Here is a 20905-nt window from a genome sequence, read left to right on the forward strand (position 1 = left end):
GAAATATGATTATGTGTCAAATACTCCCACATAACACTTAGTGAATTTGATGAGGCACAGTGCTCAATCTGTATAAGAAAGAGAGAGAGCACATTTAATAAAGCAACAGTCAGATTTCCAAATGTATTAATTGCAATGTTTGTTGGCCTAAACAAATGTTTAATATTTATAATATATTGTATGTAACATTTTTGCTGTTTAATTATTTTACCCAAAAGATCTTTTGTATCCAAAATAATAGGCCTACCCAAATGTATATCGAAATATAACCAAATATATAGCCACCCTGAGAAGTATTCACAAGTTTGACATCATATAGAAATGGGCAAGACAATTTAAAATACGGTGCAATAAATAAAAATGAAGTGGAAGATAAACCTTTTGACAACCGTATTTTGCAGGCGCTAAAATACAATTTGTTTTAAGCAAGAAACTCCAGACAGCGTCATTGAAAATAACAACAAAATTGCCTTTTTAAATGCCACTGTATGATTCGCACAGTTATTTTGCAATATTTATCCAGCTTATGTACGGTTACTATGAACTATATACGTATGTGAGCGCGCACGTGACGTCATGCAGCACCACACCCGCACAGTGAGTTCTGCGCTGCGTGCGCGCTCCTGAGAGTCCTTATAAACACACAACACAGCACATTACGACGGTACAGGACCGCCGAGGATCACCGATTGTGTGAGAAAATGACTGTTATATCACCAAAAGAGTCATTTAAAATTCACTGTTAATCAGGTATGTGTGAGATATATTGGTCCTGACAGCGTCACTAAGATTAAATTAATGCGCAACAGGTTGTATCGTAAAGTTAGCAGTTAGCTGAAATTAGCTAACGTTAGTTAGCGCTCGAATATACTCTTGAATAAATCATAACCAAACAACATCTGGAATCAAAACAAACCGTAAACCTAAACACCAATGTTGAGCCCGTGAAATACAGAAAAAATAGCTTCAATAGAAGTAATATATCGCTTGTGATAAACTGATACATTCAGTAAGAAACTCCTGACAGAGGTGCGATTGTCTCACATCTATTGTAATGACATTTACACAGAGACATACATTTACTCTCCATACACGGAGTACACGTCTATTGTACATAAACTCAGAGACATTTATTGTAGTCTACATACACTCTACTCTTAGGAACATAACTTACATTAACACTTATATACACACTCGTACTTAAACACGACATGTTTAAGCAATGCAATCATCACTTAACCCTTTTTGACTCATCTTTACTGTATGTCTGTGAGGGAGGGTATATTACAGTAAGATTTCCCAGTAGTCAAATCAAGTCACCTTTATTTATATAGGGCTTTATACAATACAGATTGTTTCAAAGCAACTGAAAATGATAGTTCAGTGTTGATTCAGTTCTGTTGTAAAGATCATCAGTTATTAAATTAGTTAATTTCATCTATAAAGCAGTTCTGCAAAAAATTATGTCATCGTCCAGCTCAGTTCAGTTCTTATACAACAGTGCAATACAGCACACCTTTCGTATTTCCATGCACTGGTAGCCTAATTAAATTTTCAATTTGTAAGCAAACTTTTGCAAATGACTCAAAACATGTTAACCCTTCTCTCTTCATTCTTCTTGATTAACAATGTCCTTTCTTATCTCTTCCCCACAAGGATTCCACTTTTTCCAGACTCCAGCCATGTCTTGTCGTGACATTCACGCCACCAATGCCTTCGCCTTCATCGTGGCGATGCTGTCGGTGGGTGGGTTGACTGTCGCTACGCTCATTCCTCAGTGGAGAACCACACGCCTGCTTACTTTCAACCGCAATGCCAAAAACGTGACTGTGTACGACGGCCTGTGGACCAAGTGTGTGCAGCGGGATGGTTCTACGGGTTGCTATTACTTTGATGCGGACTGGTACTCTAAAGTAGATCAGTTGGACCTCAGACTGCTACAGTTCTGTTTACCTGCTGGTAGGTGCTCATGATGTGTTCAGTGACTTTGCTTGTCAGTTTATAGGGCCATATGTGTGTGTTATCTGTTTTCATTTTTCTGCATTCCATTTTAATAGTTTAATATAATTTTTTTTAATCAAAATGATGTCTCATCTTTTTAATTCATAAAACGTAGCAATATATAAAATTATAATTTATTAACATTTTAACAATAATAGTTCCCTTTGAAATGTTTTTTTTTTATTTTTTATTCTGTTGTCTGCATTTTTCTGGATTCTGTTTATGATTTTATACACATTTATTATCAAAAATAGTGGCAGTCATATGATTGCATAATTAATCTTTTAATAAAATGTTAATAAATAAAAACTGTTGCTGCACAACCGGTTACTGTTTAAATTAAACAATTTAAAACAAATTTTTTAAATAAATGAAAAATTGTGATATTCCTTAAATGTTTTTTTTAAACTGTATTAATATTATTGTAATTATTTTGAGAAGTACATTCTACTGTACAACAGTAATATTTTACTGTCATAATTTTCTTTTCTCAAAGTTAAACAACTTATTTTGGTGGATTGCAGTTAAGACCTTTGAGTGTGAGTGTGTGACAGTAGTTTGATCAAATGAAATGGTGAAATGCAGCTGCAGTGACTCGAGAGTAGCTCTGGTGTTCTTGTCCTCATAAAGTGAACACTGGAAACGTGTGTAGTAGTTTTCAAACTACGGTCTGTGTGAATGAGCGCCGCAGTTTCGTTTTTTTAAAAAGCAGTCTTTTTGTGATTTTAATATTCACAGACAATTACAAGTCCATATCACAATTTGATTAAGTGTACAGCTCGACAAATTTTGCCACTAATGACTGGATTCCACAATTCCTTCCACATTTTCTGTATCGTGGAAATCATAGGGCCCTAAGTTTATTCTTAAATGTTGACGTCAGCCTCTTCTCTGCACAGGTCTGCTGTTTTCCAGCTTGGCTCTTCTGCTCTGTCTCACTGGCATGTGTAAAACTGCTTGCTGCTCCAAAACTCCCGATGACATCAAGAACTCGCGCTGCTTGGTCAACAGTTCAGGCTGCCACCTAGTAGCTGCGATGCTTCTGTTTCTAGGTGGGGCCATCGCCATGCCACCCTCCGTCTGGTTCCTGTTCCACACGCGCAACCTTAACGAGCGCTACGAAAATCTGTTTGCCGTTGAGTTTGGGGTGTATGTGGCCATCGGCAGCGCTGGTGGTCTGATGTTAGCTGCTCTGCTGATGTTCATGTGGTATTGCATGTGTAAAAAACTGCCTTCACCCTTCTGGCTACCTCTCCCTGAAGTGCCCTTAATGGCCAACAGCCCCTCCGCGCAGCCCCTCATGACCAACGGCTTGCCTTCTCCCATGACATACGCCCCCCAGAACTTCCCTCCAGCTGTTTTGGATGCCCCCGCTTTTATCCAAGCACAGGGGTACCAACCTGTACCGACACAGCCTATGCCGCCCCACATCTATATGCAACAGATGTCTATGCCTGATGGTTATGGCTCAGAAGTTGGAGCTTCACAAGCATATAGCTACGCCCCCTCTCAAAGCTACGCACCTTCTCAGGGATACGCCCCCTCGCAGAGCTACGCCCCCTCCCAGAGGTATGCTGGGCACCGCTATTCCACACGCTCCCATATGTCAGGCATTGAGATTGACATTCCTGTCCTCACAGACTGACACTGAGTTGGGGTGTTCACAGTGGTTTTAAATCAAAGAGGTCAATCTGTTATTGTTTGTCTATTCATTAGAAATGAGAAAATAGCTGTGATGGTCAGTTTGAAGTGGACAAAATGGTATTATTGAAATAAACGCCTTTATTCACTGGATGTAGCAGGTGCCTCTTAGTTATAGCACTGGAAATAGCCAAAAAAGGGAAGAATGGTCATAAAAGCAATAACACAAGTGGAATTAGGAAGTTGAGCATCACTTTCTTAATGTGCTTTATTCTTAAAACACAAGCAAAACACATTTCTGTGTAAACTGTTCAGAATTTCATACTCTGTTTAGTGTGACTGGTTTACACAGAAAATAATTTTGCTCATGTTTCTTGACCCTGATGTCTTTATTATGCTTTTAAACCTCAATACTAACACTGAACTTATTGTTGATGTTAAGCACTGTATTAACTTGTTTATGAATACTAATATTTAAATGTGATTATTAATGTCAGTGCCATGAAGTTCCACATTTGCGGTTTAGAGAATACGTTGCTCTATTGTTCTAATACCTGAACATCATGTTTGTTTGTTTTTTGCTTTGTGTGGTTGTTGCATGACAATATGTGAAGGATAAATAATTTTTACCTGCTGTTTATTATTATGTTTGAAATTGCTAGAAACTTGGTCAAAATGCTAAATGAACACTGACATTGTAGGGTCTCTGTTTTTGTGTCTTTTTATACATTGAAGAAGAGTTTGCAGGTTTTAGAAAATGACCTTGTAGTTTAACTCATGTTTCTCGTCTCTGCCTGATGCCTTTGAAAAGTTTAACTACTCTTATCAAGACTGTACTTCCACTTTTTGATTTATGCGTAGTAATAAGCCTTACATGAGCAACATGCCTTTAATGAAACACGTTACATTCCAGTCTTTTCTTTTTAGTGCAAATGTTTTTGTTGTTGCTTTTTAAAGGTCCCGCACCAGAGAAGTCACCGCAATGTAACTCACAGTAATGTTTGTTTACTGTTATGTAGTCACATGTTCCATTAATGAAATAAGAGAAAAACACTAATGTCTTAACCTTTTTCTGCAAAGCTCGGTTGCAAAATGTTAATTTTAATTAATGTTTTTTTTTTACATAGTATATGGACTACTAATGTCTTGAATGCTTTTTTTATTAAAATGCAATTTATTGAATTACATTTTCTGCTTCGATTTTCTGAAATGCAAAACACAATTGCTTTGCTTGGGTAAACATACTTGTAGACAGTGCTGGGCAGATTACTAATGTAATGTATTCATGTAATGTATTCTGACTACTTTTATATTACTTTTATATTACTTTTGTTTTGATCTAACTTGTTTAAAATATTTCCCAAACTGGGGTTATTGAAATAACTATAGGGGGATTGTAAGTTGATGAAAAGCTAAATCATACAAATTTTTAATTAAAGTGAATAAATTATTTTAAAATAAAAACTATCAAAATAAAAATGATTGATATTTGATATTTTAGTTTGATATATAAGTTTGGGAATCCCTGCATTACATTAGCAAACAATAATAAACATGAAAACATTACACATTCAAAGTTTTCTTGAAATATTTTTGTCCAAATCAATAATTAGTGAAGGTCACTGAATATGATTTAGACATAGTGTTTAGTAACTTGCTGATTTATTCATCTCATACATGGTGTAATTTTGTCCCCAAAGCATCACAAATTTATTTACATGGCCATGAAGCTAAACTTAATTTGACAATTCCTGATATGTGCTTAAATGTTATATTTCTATTAAAGCTCAAAATATGAGGTTAGAATATGTTTGTTAAAATAACATGAAAAATATTAAGATAAAAATTACATTGGAAGCAAAGCAAGAAAAAAATACTGATTATAATTCAATTCAAGTTTTATGAATAAATATTGGTTAAACCAATTGGGTATCCAATATTTTATTAATATTTTACCCAATATTTGTGTGTTCTATGTATTTAGAGTACAATGTCGAAAGCATAGGGACACACTAAATTCATGCAAATTCTACTGAAATCAAATGAAAGTTGCTTCTCTCGAGCACAATTTTTTTTAGTCACATTTTACCATTGTTTGGGAAATTTTTGAAGGAAAAATCCAGTCATTTTAACGGGAATCCATGCGATAGGGGTTTTCACAGGAGGGTTGAAAATGTACCCACACAAAATTTGAATTTAAAACGACCAACAGAAAGCTGCTCAATTTGAAAGTGACTTAGGAAAAAGACATTGGACCTTTTTTAAAGAAGATATTTTAAAGGATGTTGGCGGAACCCATTGACTTCAATAGCAGGACAAAAAAATAATAATATGGCAATCAATGAGTGCCATCAACTGTATGGTTTCCAACATTCTTTAAAATATCTTCTTTTGCATTCAAGAAGAAAGAAACTCTTACAGATTTGGAACAACATGAGGAACTATCCCTTTAAATCAGTCACTTATGAGGATCCATTTAATTCAGGATGCTGCTTCAGAAAGTTAACAAGGCTAACAGAGCCAGTCAGTCTCAAGACATTAAACAAAAGCTGACATGAAATATCCAACAACTCCAATATTTAACAATTAAATCACTGCATTTGCCAGAAACTTCTATCCATAGTGACTTACAGTGCATTGGAGGCACGTTTATCAGGCATTTATAAGTCCCTGACCTTGTCGTTGCAAGTAGCAAGTAGCACTCTCTAGCAGCTGAGCTACAGGAACACCACACTCCTGCACGCTTCCACATGCTGCCAGTGGGGAATATCAGTGCGCTAGATAAGAAAGATGAGGGAGACACAGACCTCGTTTCTGTCGAGGCTGTTCCGCTCCACCCCCCATATACTCGCGTATGAGAAGCAGCATTTTGTGAAGGATTAGCCGTATAACGCAGATGGCCTATCAGATGTGTTGGCTTAAAATAAGATGGGGTTTTCTGTATTGGATCAGAGGAGGGTGTGTGTGTGCTCTCTTAGGGACTAGATCATGAATAGAAAGCAGGTTGGGGGTTGGCACACTTTCTTTTTTTTGGAAAGTGTGTTAAGGATGTTGAGGGGGTGGGGTGTTCCTGAGACAATCTCCCACCCCCAACACTATCAGCCTGACTGTCCGGCACGCGTAAGATTGAATTAATTGCATATATCAATATTAGATTTTCATTTCATAATTACAAATTAAATCTGTGTATATCCAGAGAATAAGTTTGGCATCACAAACAACTACAATAAATTTGGGAGCACCTCAATGTATCTCAAAAGTGCTTTTATTTATTCATTAATATATCTGTATTTGCTATAACTGCCTTAATGTTTTTAACTTAACATTAACCAGAATTAAATTCCTGTTAAATTTGTATTATTATTAATAAATATAAACAATAATAATAATATTATTATATTATAATAAAATAAACTATACTGTTCAAAATCTGGGGTCAGTTTTTTTATAATTTTGAAAGAACTCTTAACAAGGCTACATTTATTTGATCAAAAATACAGTAAAACAGAAGTGTAAAAATATATAATTATTAAAAAACATACATTTATTGTTAAATATATAATTTATTAAATAAATTCTTTTTTTTTACTGTGAAAGATTTTAGAAAAGCTACACTGTATTCTTAGCTATTTGGCTTCAAATTATTTTCAGCCGAGCTGACATCAATTGAAAAATATATTTACTATATTTTGATGAATGATTGCAAGGATTAACATTTTTACTTTGGAAACTTATGAATCGCTTTGTGCAGCATCTAGCACTGAGAGACGCTACAGAGGCCAAAGAGGGACATGTTTTCATGTCCCCTGCTGCAGTGTGAGGCGGATGACAGATGCATGTGCCATATGGTGAACAGGACGATACTGCCCCTCTAGTTTGTGTCTGAATGAATCAGATAAGAGGACTGCCCTGTTGCTGAGGTCAACAACACGCAAGGTCATAGGGTTGATATATTAAACATGACCAAACCATCAGGATAAAGGCGATAAATAAAAGGGTGAGATGCTCATGAGACAAGCTGACGAAGCATTACTCAACAACCGGAAGAAGAAGACAACCATTCCACCCATTACCAGAGGAAAAGGCAGTTGTGGAGTGGAAAAACAAGGAGGTAAACTAGGAATCATTAACATCAGATACAAAGGTCTTGAGATGCATATACAAAAAAACTATCAAAAGTTATTGCTCCCATTATAATCAACAAATCTGTCTACACTAGCGGTGATTTTTTATGTTGCACTTTATTTTCGGAAATAATATAAAATTAAGAAAATAATTAAATGTATACATACAATATACAATTATTAATTATACACACACACACACATATATATATATATATATATATATATATAATTTAATAAATGTATAGTATATATACATTATGTGTGTGTGTGTGTGTGTGTGTGTGTGTGTGTGTGTGTGTGTGTGTGTGTGTGTGTGTGTGTGTGTGTGTGATGCTGAAGTATTACCTTAAACTATAAACTATTACCTTAAAGACATTTCTGATTGCATAAATAAAGATTTATAATATATGACTGTGACAGATAAAACAAAGCACTGACAGATAAAAGCAACTGTAGATGGATCATAAACTCCCTTCTGTGTCACTAAGCAGGTTTCATTCTCCTATTAATAAGAGAGCTTTAACATTTCAGCCTTTCACCTTTGCTCTAAATGACAAATCTCTTCATTAGCATTTTCCTCTGTGAATCACTTAATGAATCAGATCACCATTCTGAGGTTAAGAAATTATATTTTCCTCTCTACAACCTTAGTGTCTCGGTGACACAGCATTAGCTCGTCTTTCACAGATATGCCCTCCTCGTTCTCTGGGAGTGTTCATGTGGGATTCTGCCATTAGCAGATAATAGCTGTGCTTTTGCAGAGTCAGGTGTCTCTATCGACTGTGTGATGGGCTTATCGGTCAACTTATGCCCTGTCTGCACAGGAAAAACCCTGTTAAACTGCTCTGGGTCATTTCCTTGCCTAAAACAATCACTATCAAGTAGTTTCATCCAAGGGCATAGTTTGTGTGTGTGGAGGGGAATATCATCTTACACCAACATATATTAGAAGGCTGTTTAAACTACTCATGCCCACCCTTACTAGAACTTAGCACATTGTAGTATCAGAAATACAATTCATGTACTTGTATTCCGAGTCGGAGTGAACTGTGGTGCTAATAGTCTCACGAATCAGTGCGTCACGCAGCTGTGCACAGAAGACCAATGGCCAAGGTCAGGATTTTCTTTAAATAATACATTAAATGTCGGTTTGTTTTGTTTACCAAACCCTATCGGTTACCCCCAGAAAACATGGGCTATACGACACGTGTTTCATGGGACCATTCTGTCACCACCCCCCACCCCACAATCTATACACCTTAAAGGGGTGGTTGATTATGATTCACTTGATTCTAACTTTAGTTAGTGTGTAATGCTGCTGTTTGAGGATAAACAACATCTGCAAAGTTACAATGCTCAAAGTTCAAAGCAAAGGAAGATGTTTGCTTTTAAAGAAATAATTTTTTAAGGACTACAACAAACAACTGGTAGGGACTACAAGACATTCCTCCCGGGTTAGTAACATCACCAACCCAAGAATTTACATAAACCCCTCCTCCAGGAACGTGATTTATAGATTGTCATGACAGAATATGCTAATCAATGACTAGAAGATAGTTAACTCCACATCAGCTATAAATTCATCAACTAACCTTTCAGAAATTTCCTGTCACATTCTACATGTTGTAACTTCTTCTCGAGTCTCTCCATCATTGTCTGACTCCGGTTTGAACATAAAAGGCTAAACGTTTTTGAAATTTCCAGTGCATGTCTCTGTGAGGTAAAAGGACACAACCTCTTGAAGCTCCGCCCTCTGTGCTGGGAGCAGCAGCTCATTTGCATTTAAAGGGGCACACACAAAAACCAGTTTTGCTCACCCTCAAAAAGTGACAATTTTAACATGCTATATAAAAAATTTGTGGGGTAGTTTGAGCTAAAACTTCACATACACACTCTGGGGACATCAAAGACTTATTTTACATCTTGTGAAAAGGGCATTATACCACCCCTTTAAAACAAAAGAGATGCAGTAGTATAGAAATTGTGGCCAATACAATCATTATTTTTACTTTATAGCTGATAAAGATATGATGCACATTATAAATATATATTAAAAAAATACAAATACTGATATAATGGCGATATAACTGGGTGATATAATGCATATATGGAAGGACATTCTCTTTGTTTAATGCAGGAATCAACTATACTTACACTCGTAGTATTCTCTCCTCCCGGTTCGATCATGTATGTGTGATTCCCATCAAAAAACATCCCACTAGAGAGAGAGGAAAAGAAAAAGATGGTGAACTGGTAAGTTACACAGTTAAGTGGTTTTTATACAAAAACATTTGATACCAAATAGAAAAGAGAACACATGCTAAGCATCAGATTCAAGAGCTGAATTGAGCTTGAATTGATTTTAAATCAAGTTAGTTAGCAGAATTGCAATTTACGTAAATCTGAATGTAAGTAAAATAAGTAGTATAATTAAAATTAACAGAAATTCAAAGAAATTGTCATTTTTAACTATAAAAACGAATGCTGGCTTGACAAAATATTAAAAAGGTTAAAAAGCCTTGAAGTTTGGAGGTTTATACGCCTTATGGAAGTTCAGAATTTTGCACAACCCTTGCTCAATACTGCACAGTATATATCGTAAACTGCATACTAACATAAAAAAAATTCTTAGGGTGAGATGCTCAAAAGACAAGCTGGCGAAGCATTACACAACAACAGGGAGAAGAAGATAACCCCATATTTCACACATTACCACAGAAGAAAAGGTAGTTGTAGAGTGTAAAAAATTTGTATCATCATAACCGCATCATGTTGCATGATTAATTCAATGATTAATTTGGTTATCATCTTGGACATAAAAGTGGTGCACAAATGTTTAGCAAATGGTAATGAGATTCATCCATCTAGATGTTTCAGTGCTGACTCTCCAAATGCAGGTCATTCTTACACTTGTATACCAAGATAATACCTGAGGAATAATGAAGCATATGAAGACTGCATGTGTGTGTGTGCGTGTGTGTGACGACGTCCAGACGTCTCTTTTAGCCTTGAGACATGCAGAGAGGATATAATTCTCTGCTCTGATGAAGTCTATCTCTTGGATCAATCGGTCGGTGACTCTCAGAGAGCTTCCAGACAGTGCAGAGACACTCAGGGTGACTTCTAAAAGCACAGCGTGCATTAGGAGGACAATACAATGCCCTTTAGCCTGACTACATCCATAAATACAGAGTGCTCTCTGGTACCTACTGCACAAATTATTAAATCGTGAAAGATTTTTCAATGGATGACTAGAAAACAAAAGTTTATCAAGACAAACACTAGTCTCACATTGTTTTGGGAACATTTAGGAAACCTATCGAATGAACGATAGATAGATAGATAGATAGATAGATAGATAGATAGATAGATAGATAGATAGATAGATAGATAGATAGATAGATAGATAGATAGATAGATAGATAGATAGATAGATAGATAGATAGATAGATAGATAGATAGATAGATAGATAGATAGATAGATAGATAGATAGATTTTTTTAAATGACAGAATGGTTAACATATCTACATCACTTATTTCTTTAGGTCAATGATCTGCAAGAAGTAAAATAGCTCTCAGTCGATGAGGGGTTTTAAAAGTGTCTGGCGTATAGGCTGTCATCAGCAGCCCATGACTTTTAGGGACATAACTGTTTGTCTGGCCCGTAATATGACATTAAGATAAACCACCATAAAACTGCAGACTCAGCAGCACTGCTCCCTCCCTCCCTCTCTCTCTCACACACACACACACACACACACACACACACACACACACACACACACACACACACACACACACACACACACACACACACACACACAGTTCTCAACACACACTAGAGAAAGTATTTTCTCTCTGATACACTCTAAAAAACGCTGGGTTGTTTTTTTCTACACAAACGCTTGGTTGAGCCTGTTGGGGTCATTTTTTTGTTGTTTTTGTATTACCCAGCCATTGGGTTTGTGGCTGGCTCAATGTTACAGTTTTTTACAATCACTTTGCTACTATTTTCAGAACCTTGATGTCATTTTTCAAAACTCTAGACACAAGACACAAAACCCAAAACGGTTATCACTTGTAACACAGGCTGTCTAATGTTCAAAACACTGCATTGTGCATTCACATCTTTAAATAAATCTTGCACTTGCACAATCATTGGTTCAAAAAACAAATTTACTGTGAAATACCATTGAAACATAACTATAGATCACCCACACACAAGCAACTGATAGTTTCACTGTGTCATTGTTCGTACAATAATTAAATATTGTAGAACAAAATAGTTGATACAGGTTTCATTATGGCACTACATGTACAGTAAATACATCTCTGTAAAAGCACTGCAGTAATAGAGAGAATACTACAGACACAGTGGAATCATTGAACAAAGTTTGTAATATATTGATGAAAAACACTACAGTACAATCACAACATAGGTTTATTTGAATCAAAGCAAAAATAATTAGCTATGAAATACAGAAGAAAAGACAGCAAAACATCAAATGCAGTGTTCCTCAACTTGCTTGCTTGTACTGTAAGAAACAGAACAGGAGTGATGATCTATACAATGCAGTGCTGTCAATACTGTAAATAGTCTGAAGAGATGGTACAGTATTTGGGACCATAGACAGTGTCTGATGAAGCATTATGAATCTAACATTATCAAATATTTTAGGCTACATCCATGGATATTGTAGTCTAAATGGTTCATGCTCAACGCTAATTGGTGACAATGAATCTCGTTATCTTGAAACTCTCATGATTTACAGTAAACATGGAAGATTGTTTGTCTGCCTCCATACAACCATGCATTAAGAGTAATGCAACAGTTACTTATCATTTTGAGCAGTTGTATCAATTGATAGTTAGATCAATGTAAGGAAATGAATAGACACTCATTTGAAATGTAATGTGTGAATTGCCTTTTGAAATAGTAGTACTTTGATGTTAAGTTGTGTCATATTGAACAAGTGATTTTTGTTGAATGAACAAATGATCTAAGTTTTAAGTGTATTGTATCCAAGCAATTGAGAAAAGGGTTAGAGTTTTGAAAAATGTGCATTTTGATCATTGGTTGTGAGTTTTGTGTCTAGAGTTGTGAAAAATGACATCAAGGTTCTGAAAATAGTAACAAAGTGATTGTAAAAACTGTAATGACAATTGAAACAATACACCCCTCCCCCATCCGCCCTCCGATGCAACAACCCAGCGGTGGCTTTACTACAACGACCCAGCAGATGGGTTATACAGGCTTTTTGCATCCTCGTCAGGAGAGAGCAGTTCTCAACGCTGCCGAGTTGGTGCATTTCATCTGTAAAATGGATTGCCTATTTTATTTGGTATATATAGTATTTACTGTGCTGTTAATCATTTTATTTAATGCAACGCAACATAGAGGGATGAGATGTCAGCTGAATGTGTCAGTCAGCATCGGTCGACTAGCATGATGGAAACTAGAATAAATAAAAAAATTCTTGAATAAATAAATGTGATTTTTATTACATAATAAATTACATAATAAATTACATAATTAACATAATACTGAATCTAATTAATTTGGATGTTAAAATATGTTCTCAGATTTCGGCCACACACTGCTACGCTTACGACAGGAATATATGTGGAAAATATAGAGGAGTGGAGAGAGAACTTTGAAAACTGTCTGCAGCGAGTTTTGTCCATAGTGCTTTTAGTCTGTTCGTTGGAGTGAGAAAAAATAAGCTAAATATGGTCACATTTGCTTTTAAACGCAAGTTATTAAATATTTAACATTAAAAAGCAATTTCATTTAACTGTATAAGCTGTATAATTGTTGAGTTGTCATTCTTTTCTGCACTTTTTCACTCATGTACCGGTTGTTTTAACTCTTCCCTATATTTTTGTGCATTCCTGGGTGTACTTGATTATTAATAAATGTTCACCATTTGATTATTACCCTTGCCTGTGTTGTTACTCCATTATATATGTGTGATTTTAATTTTAATGTATTTTGGGTTCCAATCCACTATGTTATTTCTCCTATTTACACAGCAGGACTATGTACACAGAAATCTAGCAAGTATGGACAAAATTGTTTGTTTGGGTGTTGATTTCAATTTTCAACAGCGTTTCTCAGTCTGCAGTAAGCAGTACTTACTGATTTGCAGGCACGTGCACAGATAGACCCCAAGTGGTGCTCAAGCACCTGCCTTTTTTTATTTTTTATTTTGTTTTTAATTTAAATTTGGCTCATGGCATAGGTTCTCAATTAAGTGAGTGCCTGAAAACTGCAGATCTAATTCTGCGAGACCGCACAAGCCCCTGCCCCACCCCTGCTTCTACATCCTTCTTTATAGCCATCATGCAAATTGAGTGGAGCAGCACTTGTGACAGCCAGGTAACAATAGTGTTTACTATTGTTACCTGAAGTCTAAGCTTTGCATTGTTTGTCAAATTAAAACACTATTACAAAATCTACATAGAGCAAGCCTAGCTATGCAATAGCCCGACATCAAGTTTAACAACAAAAAAAACAAGTTTGCCGTAAAATAGTGTTGTGCAGGGTCGAAAATACCAAAAAAAAAAAAAAAAAAGTCTGCAAAATTCAAGATATGAATTTTCCCTGTGTGAGATTTTGTCTTAAAAGATATAGCCTATGTATATAGCATATATAGTTAAGCAATATCACACACGCAAAAGTTCTGTTTTCACGAATATCAGCATGGTTGCAAATTTTTATATTTTCATTTTAATACATCAGTTCAATAAACTATAAGTTGATATTAATTTCACAATTTTAAAAACAGTGTACATTTTTACTGTTTTTGCACTATTTCACAAAGGAAAATAGGAAAAAATAGGAAAAATTTTGAACGAAGCAAAACACTTGTCTCCCTGCAATACAGAGTGGTGTTTCGTTCATGAATGAATCAGCCAGTTTAAATGAATCAGTGAATGAATGATTCTTTGACTCACATATTAAGACTTGCCGCCACCTACTGGCAGTTTGTATCCAACTTCATTTTTATGTCTTTATTATAGTTATTATGAGGTTGCCCTTTTTTCTCACTTGAGCCCCTTCCTCCATAAATGTCTGTCCATGGCCATACTGATTTGCATAAATCCTTCAGTACTAAAACAATCAGATATCATGCACATTTGAAGAGAAGCCATTTAGGCAGTAAACATTCGAGTGTGATGAGTGTGAATGTAAAGAGCGCTGCCGCTCTATTTCTGAGCTACATCTGACCTGACTCTGTGCATTCACATACAGAGAGAGAGAGAGAGAGATGGATCTGACCTGACTCCTTCTCACACTAAAAATACAGATGGAAGGAACTGAGCAATCCCAGAGGGCCACACAGAGAGGTGGTGCATGTGTGTGTGTGTGTGTGTGTATGTGTGTGTGTGTGTGTGTGCGTGTGCGTGTGTGTGTGTGTGTGTGTGTGTGTGTAAAGCTCTATAGAGACTAACTCAACTGTCCTCAGGCACACGGGCAGCTCAGGAACACAGCTAGGTTTACTTCAGCTATGCAGAGAACACAGCAAGTTGCCAATAATACAAACATAAATCTTACAAACACAACAAATATTACATTTTCACCATGCAATAGTGGAGCACAAGGCCAGAAGTAATGCAACAAGCATTAAAGCATCAATACAGGAGATAACAACAACAACACACACACTCAGAAACACAAAGAGTGCTGGGAGCATCAGTGTGTGATATGAGAGGAGGATAATAGCATGCTGCAATTGTACAGCTCTAATTGTTGAATGGGATAATCACAGCTTTGGCCTGCTAACATGTGTTTATCTATGAATGTGCCTTAGACAGAGACAGACAGTTCTGTGGGAAACTGCTGCTTTTTGTAAACCTGTGTGTGTTTGCGTGTTCATTCAGACATGAAGCACAATGATAGAGCGACTTACTGTAATCCATGGCAAGTTGAAAGCGCCACATATGATTTCAGAATATCACGTACTTTCCCATGGTAGTAACAGTGTTCTCCACCCTGCAGGGAGAAACAAACAATAATCAAAAACAGCACATACTGTTAATATGAGCTTTGAATGTGGCTCATCCAATCTGAATTTAGTGAGTCAGAAGAACCATCCCTTTTATGATACTAGATTTATTGTTTTGTTTTTAACTGAAGCGCTGCATTTTGTGATGCAGATGTTGAATAATATATACATAGTATGTAATAGTGGTGTAGATATTTTTTTGTTACGCAAGTAGGTGGCAACAAGTGACTGTTTTTATGAGGGAATCACAGACTAATTTTTTTAACCAATAAAAGTCATTGGCTGAATCCAAAATCGCCCCCTATACCCTCAAATAGGGCGTTATTTGAGGGGAGAGCCATTTATAGTGGTGTCCGAAACCATAGTGGATGTTATTGAGTGCACTTACTCAATCTCACATTGCACTGCAATAACGAGTGTACAACCGATGTACACTCAACGGCTGTCCAAATTCGCTCACTCCTTTTTATTCACTCCTTCAAGTCAACAGTATTAGTGTACTATCGTAGGGAATAGTGAATGAGGGCTTATGGGGCGATTTCGGATTCAACCATTGAATCACTCACTGAACTGATATTTTCAGAAATGCTGATTCATTTAAGAAGGAAATGCCACTTTTGTGTGTTGGTTGGAGATGCGCAATAGTCCAGGCTTTGTTTGGCACTTTTGTCATTGGCACTTTGGCAGATCATAAACAGACAAAAGTAACTGGCAAAATTGTGTCTAATATGTAGGTTACTAAATATTAATGTAATGTATATTGAACTGAACTGTTGTATAAAAGCAATATCAAAAATAAGGCCAAGAGCATGGATTCAAAAAAAAAAAAAAAACAGGTAAAAATGCTCCATTTTGATTTCATGTTGACATTAAATGTTTAAATTCTGAGTGTGTGGCTCAACATTTATACTGGCTACTTTTGTTTGTACTGAAGCGATCAGAAGATTCGTAAGAGTATTCCTGAGTGTGTGTTATTTATGAAATGTTTTTAGTGTAAGTGCTCGACTGCCATTAGGGCTGCAGGTTTTCTCTTCCTGCTTTTTCTCAGAGGACTAAAGCTGCAGCATTTACCAGCAGATCAATTTCATTTCATCCCTTTCTCTTTCTTTCTCTCTGCACTGGACAAGAAGCTTCATACACTGAGGTTTTCCCATTCCTCTGCTTCCCTCTTTCCTCCAGCTTATTCTAGAGCATTTCTGCCTCTTTTTTTCCACATGTAGCACTTTCTGTCCTCAAGAGTTCTCAGCTAATCAAGAGCCGAGGGCAGTCTCTACCACACACACACACACACACACACACACACACACACACACACACACACACACACACACACACACACACACAGTGAGACATTCCTGAAGAGTGCAGTTGTTGTTGAGGCTACCCCTTTCAGACTAATGACCCATGCATCGGTGGCTGGAAGCACAGAGAGATGGGCTGTGTCCAAAATCTGAAAAATATTGCCTTCTTATGCAGGATACAGAGGTAGGAAAGGGATCGGGATCTTCTTTAACATGAGAAGATGCCTGAATTTTATTTATTTATTTTATTTTTTTAATACACTGGTGTTCAAGTTCACAGTCAGTACGATTTTATTTTATTTTTTTAGAAAGAAATTAATACTTCTATTCAGCAAGGACACATTAAATCGATCCAAAGTCACAATGCTGTTCTTTTGAACCTTATATTCATTAAAGAATCCTGAATAAAATGTATTACAGTTTACAAAAGTATTGAGATGCAAACTGTTCAGCATATTAGAACGATTTCTGAAGGATCATGTGACATAAGACACTTCTTTCAAAAACATTTAAAAAGTCTTAGCAACTCCAAACTTTTGAATGTTAGTGTGTTTATTACTTGTATTTTCATGCACACTATTATATATAAAAATATAAGTGCTATTTTCAGCCCAAAGCAAATTTTTTCATCTCAGCTTTCACAAAACATACCATAAATAAACTTTGCACATAGTTTCTCAACTCATTTTATAGACCATCTACTTCCTAATTTATATAGCTACTTCTTAATATATTTCACAATTGTGTAAATGCATTATCAAAATGCATTTTCTTCAAACTTATACATAGTGTTTCCTCAAACTTATACATAAAGTCATAGACAAAAATATTGCAATAGTCAGAGTATTAACTTGTTCAAGTTTAATAATACATAATAATATCTAATTTCATAAAAAATTATATTTTTATAATAATATATAAAATATATATATGGTCACATTTTAGATTAAGGTTCAATTCTCACTGTTAACTAATAACTACGAATTTTGCTTCAATAAACTCCTAATTACTGCTTATTAATAGTTAGTAAGGTAGTTAAGTTTAGGTATAGGGTCAATACTCACCCTATACCTAAACTTAACTACCTTACTAACTATTAATAAGCAGTAATTAGGAATTTGATTAAGGGATGTAGAATGTGATCATGCAGAATAAAGCATTAATATGTGCTTTATAAGTACTAATAAACAGCCAATATCCTAGTAATATGCATGCTAATAAGCAACTAATAGTGATAATTTGACCCTAAAATAAAGTGTTACTAATATATATATATATATGTGTGTGTGTGTGTGATAGCATTTTGTATTGTTTGTATAGTGCTAAATCTGTAGTTAAACTAATAGGTTATTCACTATTGCAGTGGGGAGATGAAGCTAAATATATCTGTGCTTCTGCTCTAGAATTCGTTCACTGGCTCTCTTTTTCTCTCTTCATCCTCTGCCTCTTCATCCATCCCTCGGTTATTCCCTCCTTCCTCACAGAACCCTCCGCTCTATTTTTTCATTCATCCTAGAAACAGCCCTTGTACCCTTACATGCACACTGTTTCCTCTGGCTCTACAGCTGGGTTGTGAGCTATGCGGATTTGAATCTCTTTACTGAAGGCTTCTAAACTCAGATCAGTATAAATAAAACATGTTGAAGGGCCCATACTGAAGTTCAATCATAGAATATGGCTCTTTTAAGAGTTTCTAAAAAAATAACTGAGAAACCAGACACGTCCACTATGCATAATCTGTCTTAAAAACACACCTTGAGACGATGATGTCCAACATCATGTCCTGCAGTACACGACCAGGACGCTGAACGTGATTTCACCGTAGTACAAGTACAAGAACAAACACACACCCAAGTACTTTTTCAGCTGTTATTGCATTATTGCATATTGTTAATGTCAGTTTTGCATTTGGAGAGGCAGGGTGACAACGAAATACTGTATATTACTAATTACTTAGATAAGTTTAGGCTATATTTTTGGAGGGAAAAGCTTAGTGTTCATGTTCGCATGGGTAGCTAGCAACTTTTATTTAATTTAATTTTTGGGATATACTAACTTTTCATTATGTGACCTGTTGGCTGATTTTGACTGGTGAATGCTGCGCGTCGAGTTGTTCCAGAGGTAACGTAAGTTTCTGAAATATCGACCTCTTTTGAATTGTCAACTGTCTATATTGTAAAATAGTTGTTATAAAGGTGGTAGCGATTCATTACCGAACTAATTAGATGCTACATTTACATCTGGCGAAGTCGCGCTAGCTAACTAGCAAGCAGGCAATGCTAGAAAATTGGTTGAAACAACCAAGATAAAATATAAATAAATACGCTGTGCATATACAAATTAAGACCAGTATAAGCATCGCAAAGGGCCTCTGATACAATATAGACAGTTGACAATTCAAAAGAGGTTGATATTTCAGCAACTGACCTCTGGAACAACTCGACGCGCAGCAATGTAAGTGAATGGTGTCCAACGGCCAAATGACAGTGTTTGGAACTACCGGTAATCAGATCTTCAAATCCCGGAAGTAGGCGGTTAAAAGCGCCGCCATTTTTTACAACGGAGGTCTATGGGAGTGTCGCAACTCTTTCTCTCTATGGCTCTGCGTTGACCTAGGAAGATGTCTTGGCAAAATCACGGTGACCCAAACAGGACACATATCCCTGCCCCTGTGTGAGTGTGTGACAGGAACAACCTGCCGCTGGGCTAAAACAAGCAAACACCTTCTGCTCTGGTTGTGATGTGTCCCATCTGAACACACACGTCTCAGTACGCTGACAGAATGAAGCTGAGAGTCCCAGTGTGGCACAAAGAGAGATCTGATCAGACTATATTCACTGTCCCAAAGCGAAACACACAGTCATAGAGGGAAAAAAGAGGGTCAAGGTATTTGCATGAATTGTTCAGTAAAAAGTTTATTGTAGTTGAATAAACTGTAAGAGGAAGTGGAAGAACCTCTTGTTTTGTGTTATGAACCTAATTTCTGTGGGAATTTTCCACCAAACATCCACCAATCTGGCCTTTGCATTTGAATACTTTTTTTTTTTGTATAAACCCTTTTAAATATATGTAGTAACCCTTTAATTTATGGTGATGTAGTTACATGTTATTACATGTACCTACTTACTATAGTAATAACAGTAAATTATGTCAACAAGTAACTAACCCTAAACCAAGACAATGCAATAGACTTTTCCCTCATAATAAACATAAATTTATAAATTTTGATAAACAAATACTCACTTTGTTGACAACTGGCTTCCCCTCCTCTGATATGTGCCTCTCAATGTAATTTGATGATAGAAGATCACTGAAGAAAAAGAGCAGAAATACACAGTTGGCAAAAAGTGAAATGTTGTCTGGGTTATTAATGGATTCATTCTGAATTCTAAATTCTAAATATTATTCTGAAATCTTCACAGAAATCATAAAGGTTTGAATATCATAATTTTCTGTAATCATAAAGTACAGAAATAGGCCGCTGTACGTGAGCTGTATCGTTCAGTTTCGTTCCACCAAGTGGGGCACTAAATTTTCTTTTGCTCAATATGTTCAACGTTAATAAAAGGTATCCAAGCAAAAAGTTCTCCACGCATTTTCCTGCAGTTAATGAGAAAAGTGTATTTATTGGCGCACTATATTGATTGCGTATTGAGACGTCTAAAACGGTTGAGCTCGATTTTCAACCAATCAGCATCGAGAATGTAAGTAGGTCACAGCCGAAATCAAGCCAATATCACTACGCACATGTAAACAGAGGAGGACGTAAGCAGCGCATCTTCATCTGATAGCGGCGATCAAGCTCGATTAACACCCGTAAAGTGT

At 36.1% G+C, this 20905-nt stretch overlaps 2 protein-coding genes across 2 annotated transcripts in view; one reads left to right on the forward strand and one right to left on the reverse strand.

Moving 5' to 3' along the window:
- adam22 (ADAM metallopeptidase domain 22) overlaps window positions 1-20905 on the reverse strand; it is a gene marked incomplete at its 5' end in the record, with an annotated part of 67792 nt that overhangs the window by 23733 nt on the left and 23154 nt on the right. The window contains 3 exons of the mRNA XM_081388474.1: window positions 9924-9987; window positions 15684-15766; window positions 20324-20390. Coding sequence (XP_081244600.1) covers window positions 9924-9987; window positions 15684-15766; window positions 20324-20390 — 214 coding nt within the window. The remainder of the gene's footprint in view (window positions 1-9923; window positions 9988-15683; window positions 15767-20323; window positions 20391-20905) is intronic.
- On the forward strand, window positions 600-4824 carry cldn12 (claudin 12). Its single transcript, XM_081388475.1, has 3 exons — window positions 600-750; window positions 1657-1959; window positions 2901-4824. The coding sequence occupies exons 2-3, from the start codon at window positions 1683-1685 to the stop codon at window positions 3644-3646; spliced, it is 1023 nt and encodes a 340-aa protein (XP_081244601.1). The 5' UTR covers window positions 600-750; window positions 1657-1682; the 3' UTR covers window positions 3647-4824.

Source organism: Scardinius erythrophthalmus (assembly GCF_964197995.2).
Source record: "Scardinius erythrophthalmus genome assembly, chromosome: 16".
In the NCBI taxonomy this organism is placed as follows: Eukaryota; Metazoa; Chordata; class Actinopteri; order Cypriniformes; family Leuciscidae; genus Scardinius; species Scardinius erythrophthalmus.

What these genes read in the sequence shown, in the direction of transcription:
- cldn12 (XM_081388475.1), top strand. Translation starts at nt 1,683, where the DNA reads ATGTCTTGTCGTGACATTCACGCCACCAATGCCTTCGCCTTCATCGTG. An exon ending in ACAGTTCTGTTTACCTGCTG is followed by an intron (nt 1,960 to 2,900) that starts GTAGGTGCTCAT and finishes TTCTCTGCACAG; the next exon opens with GTCTGCTGTTTTCCAGCTTG.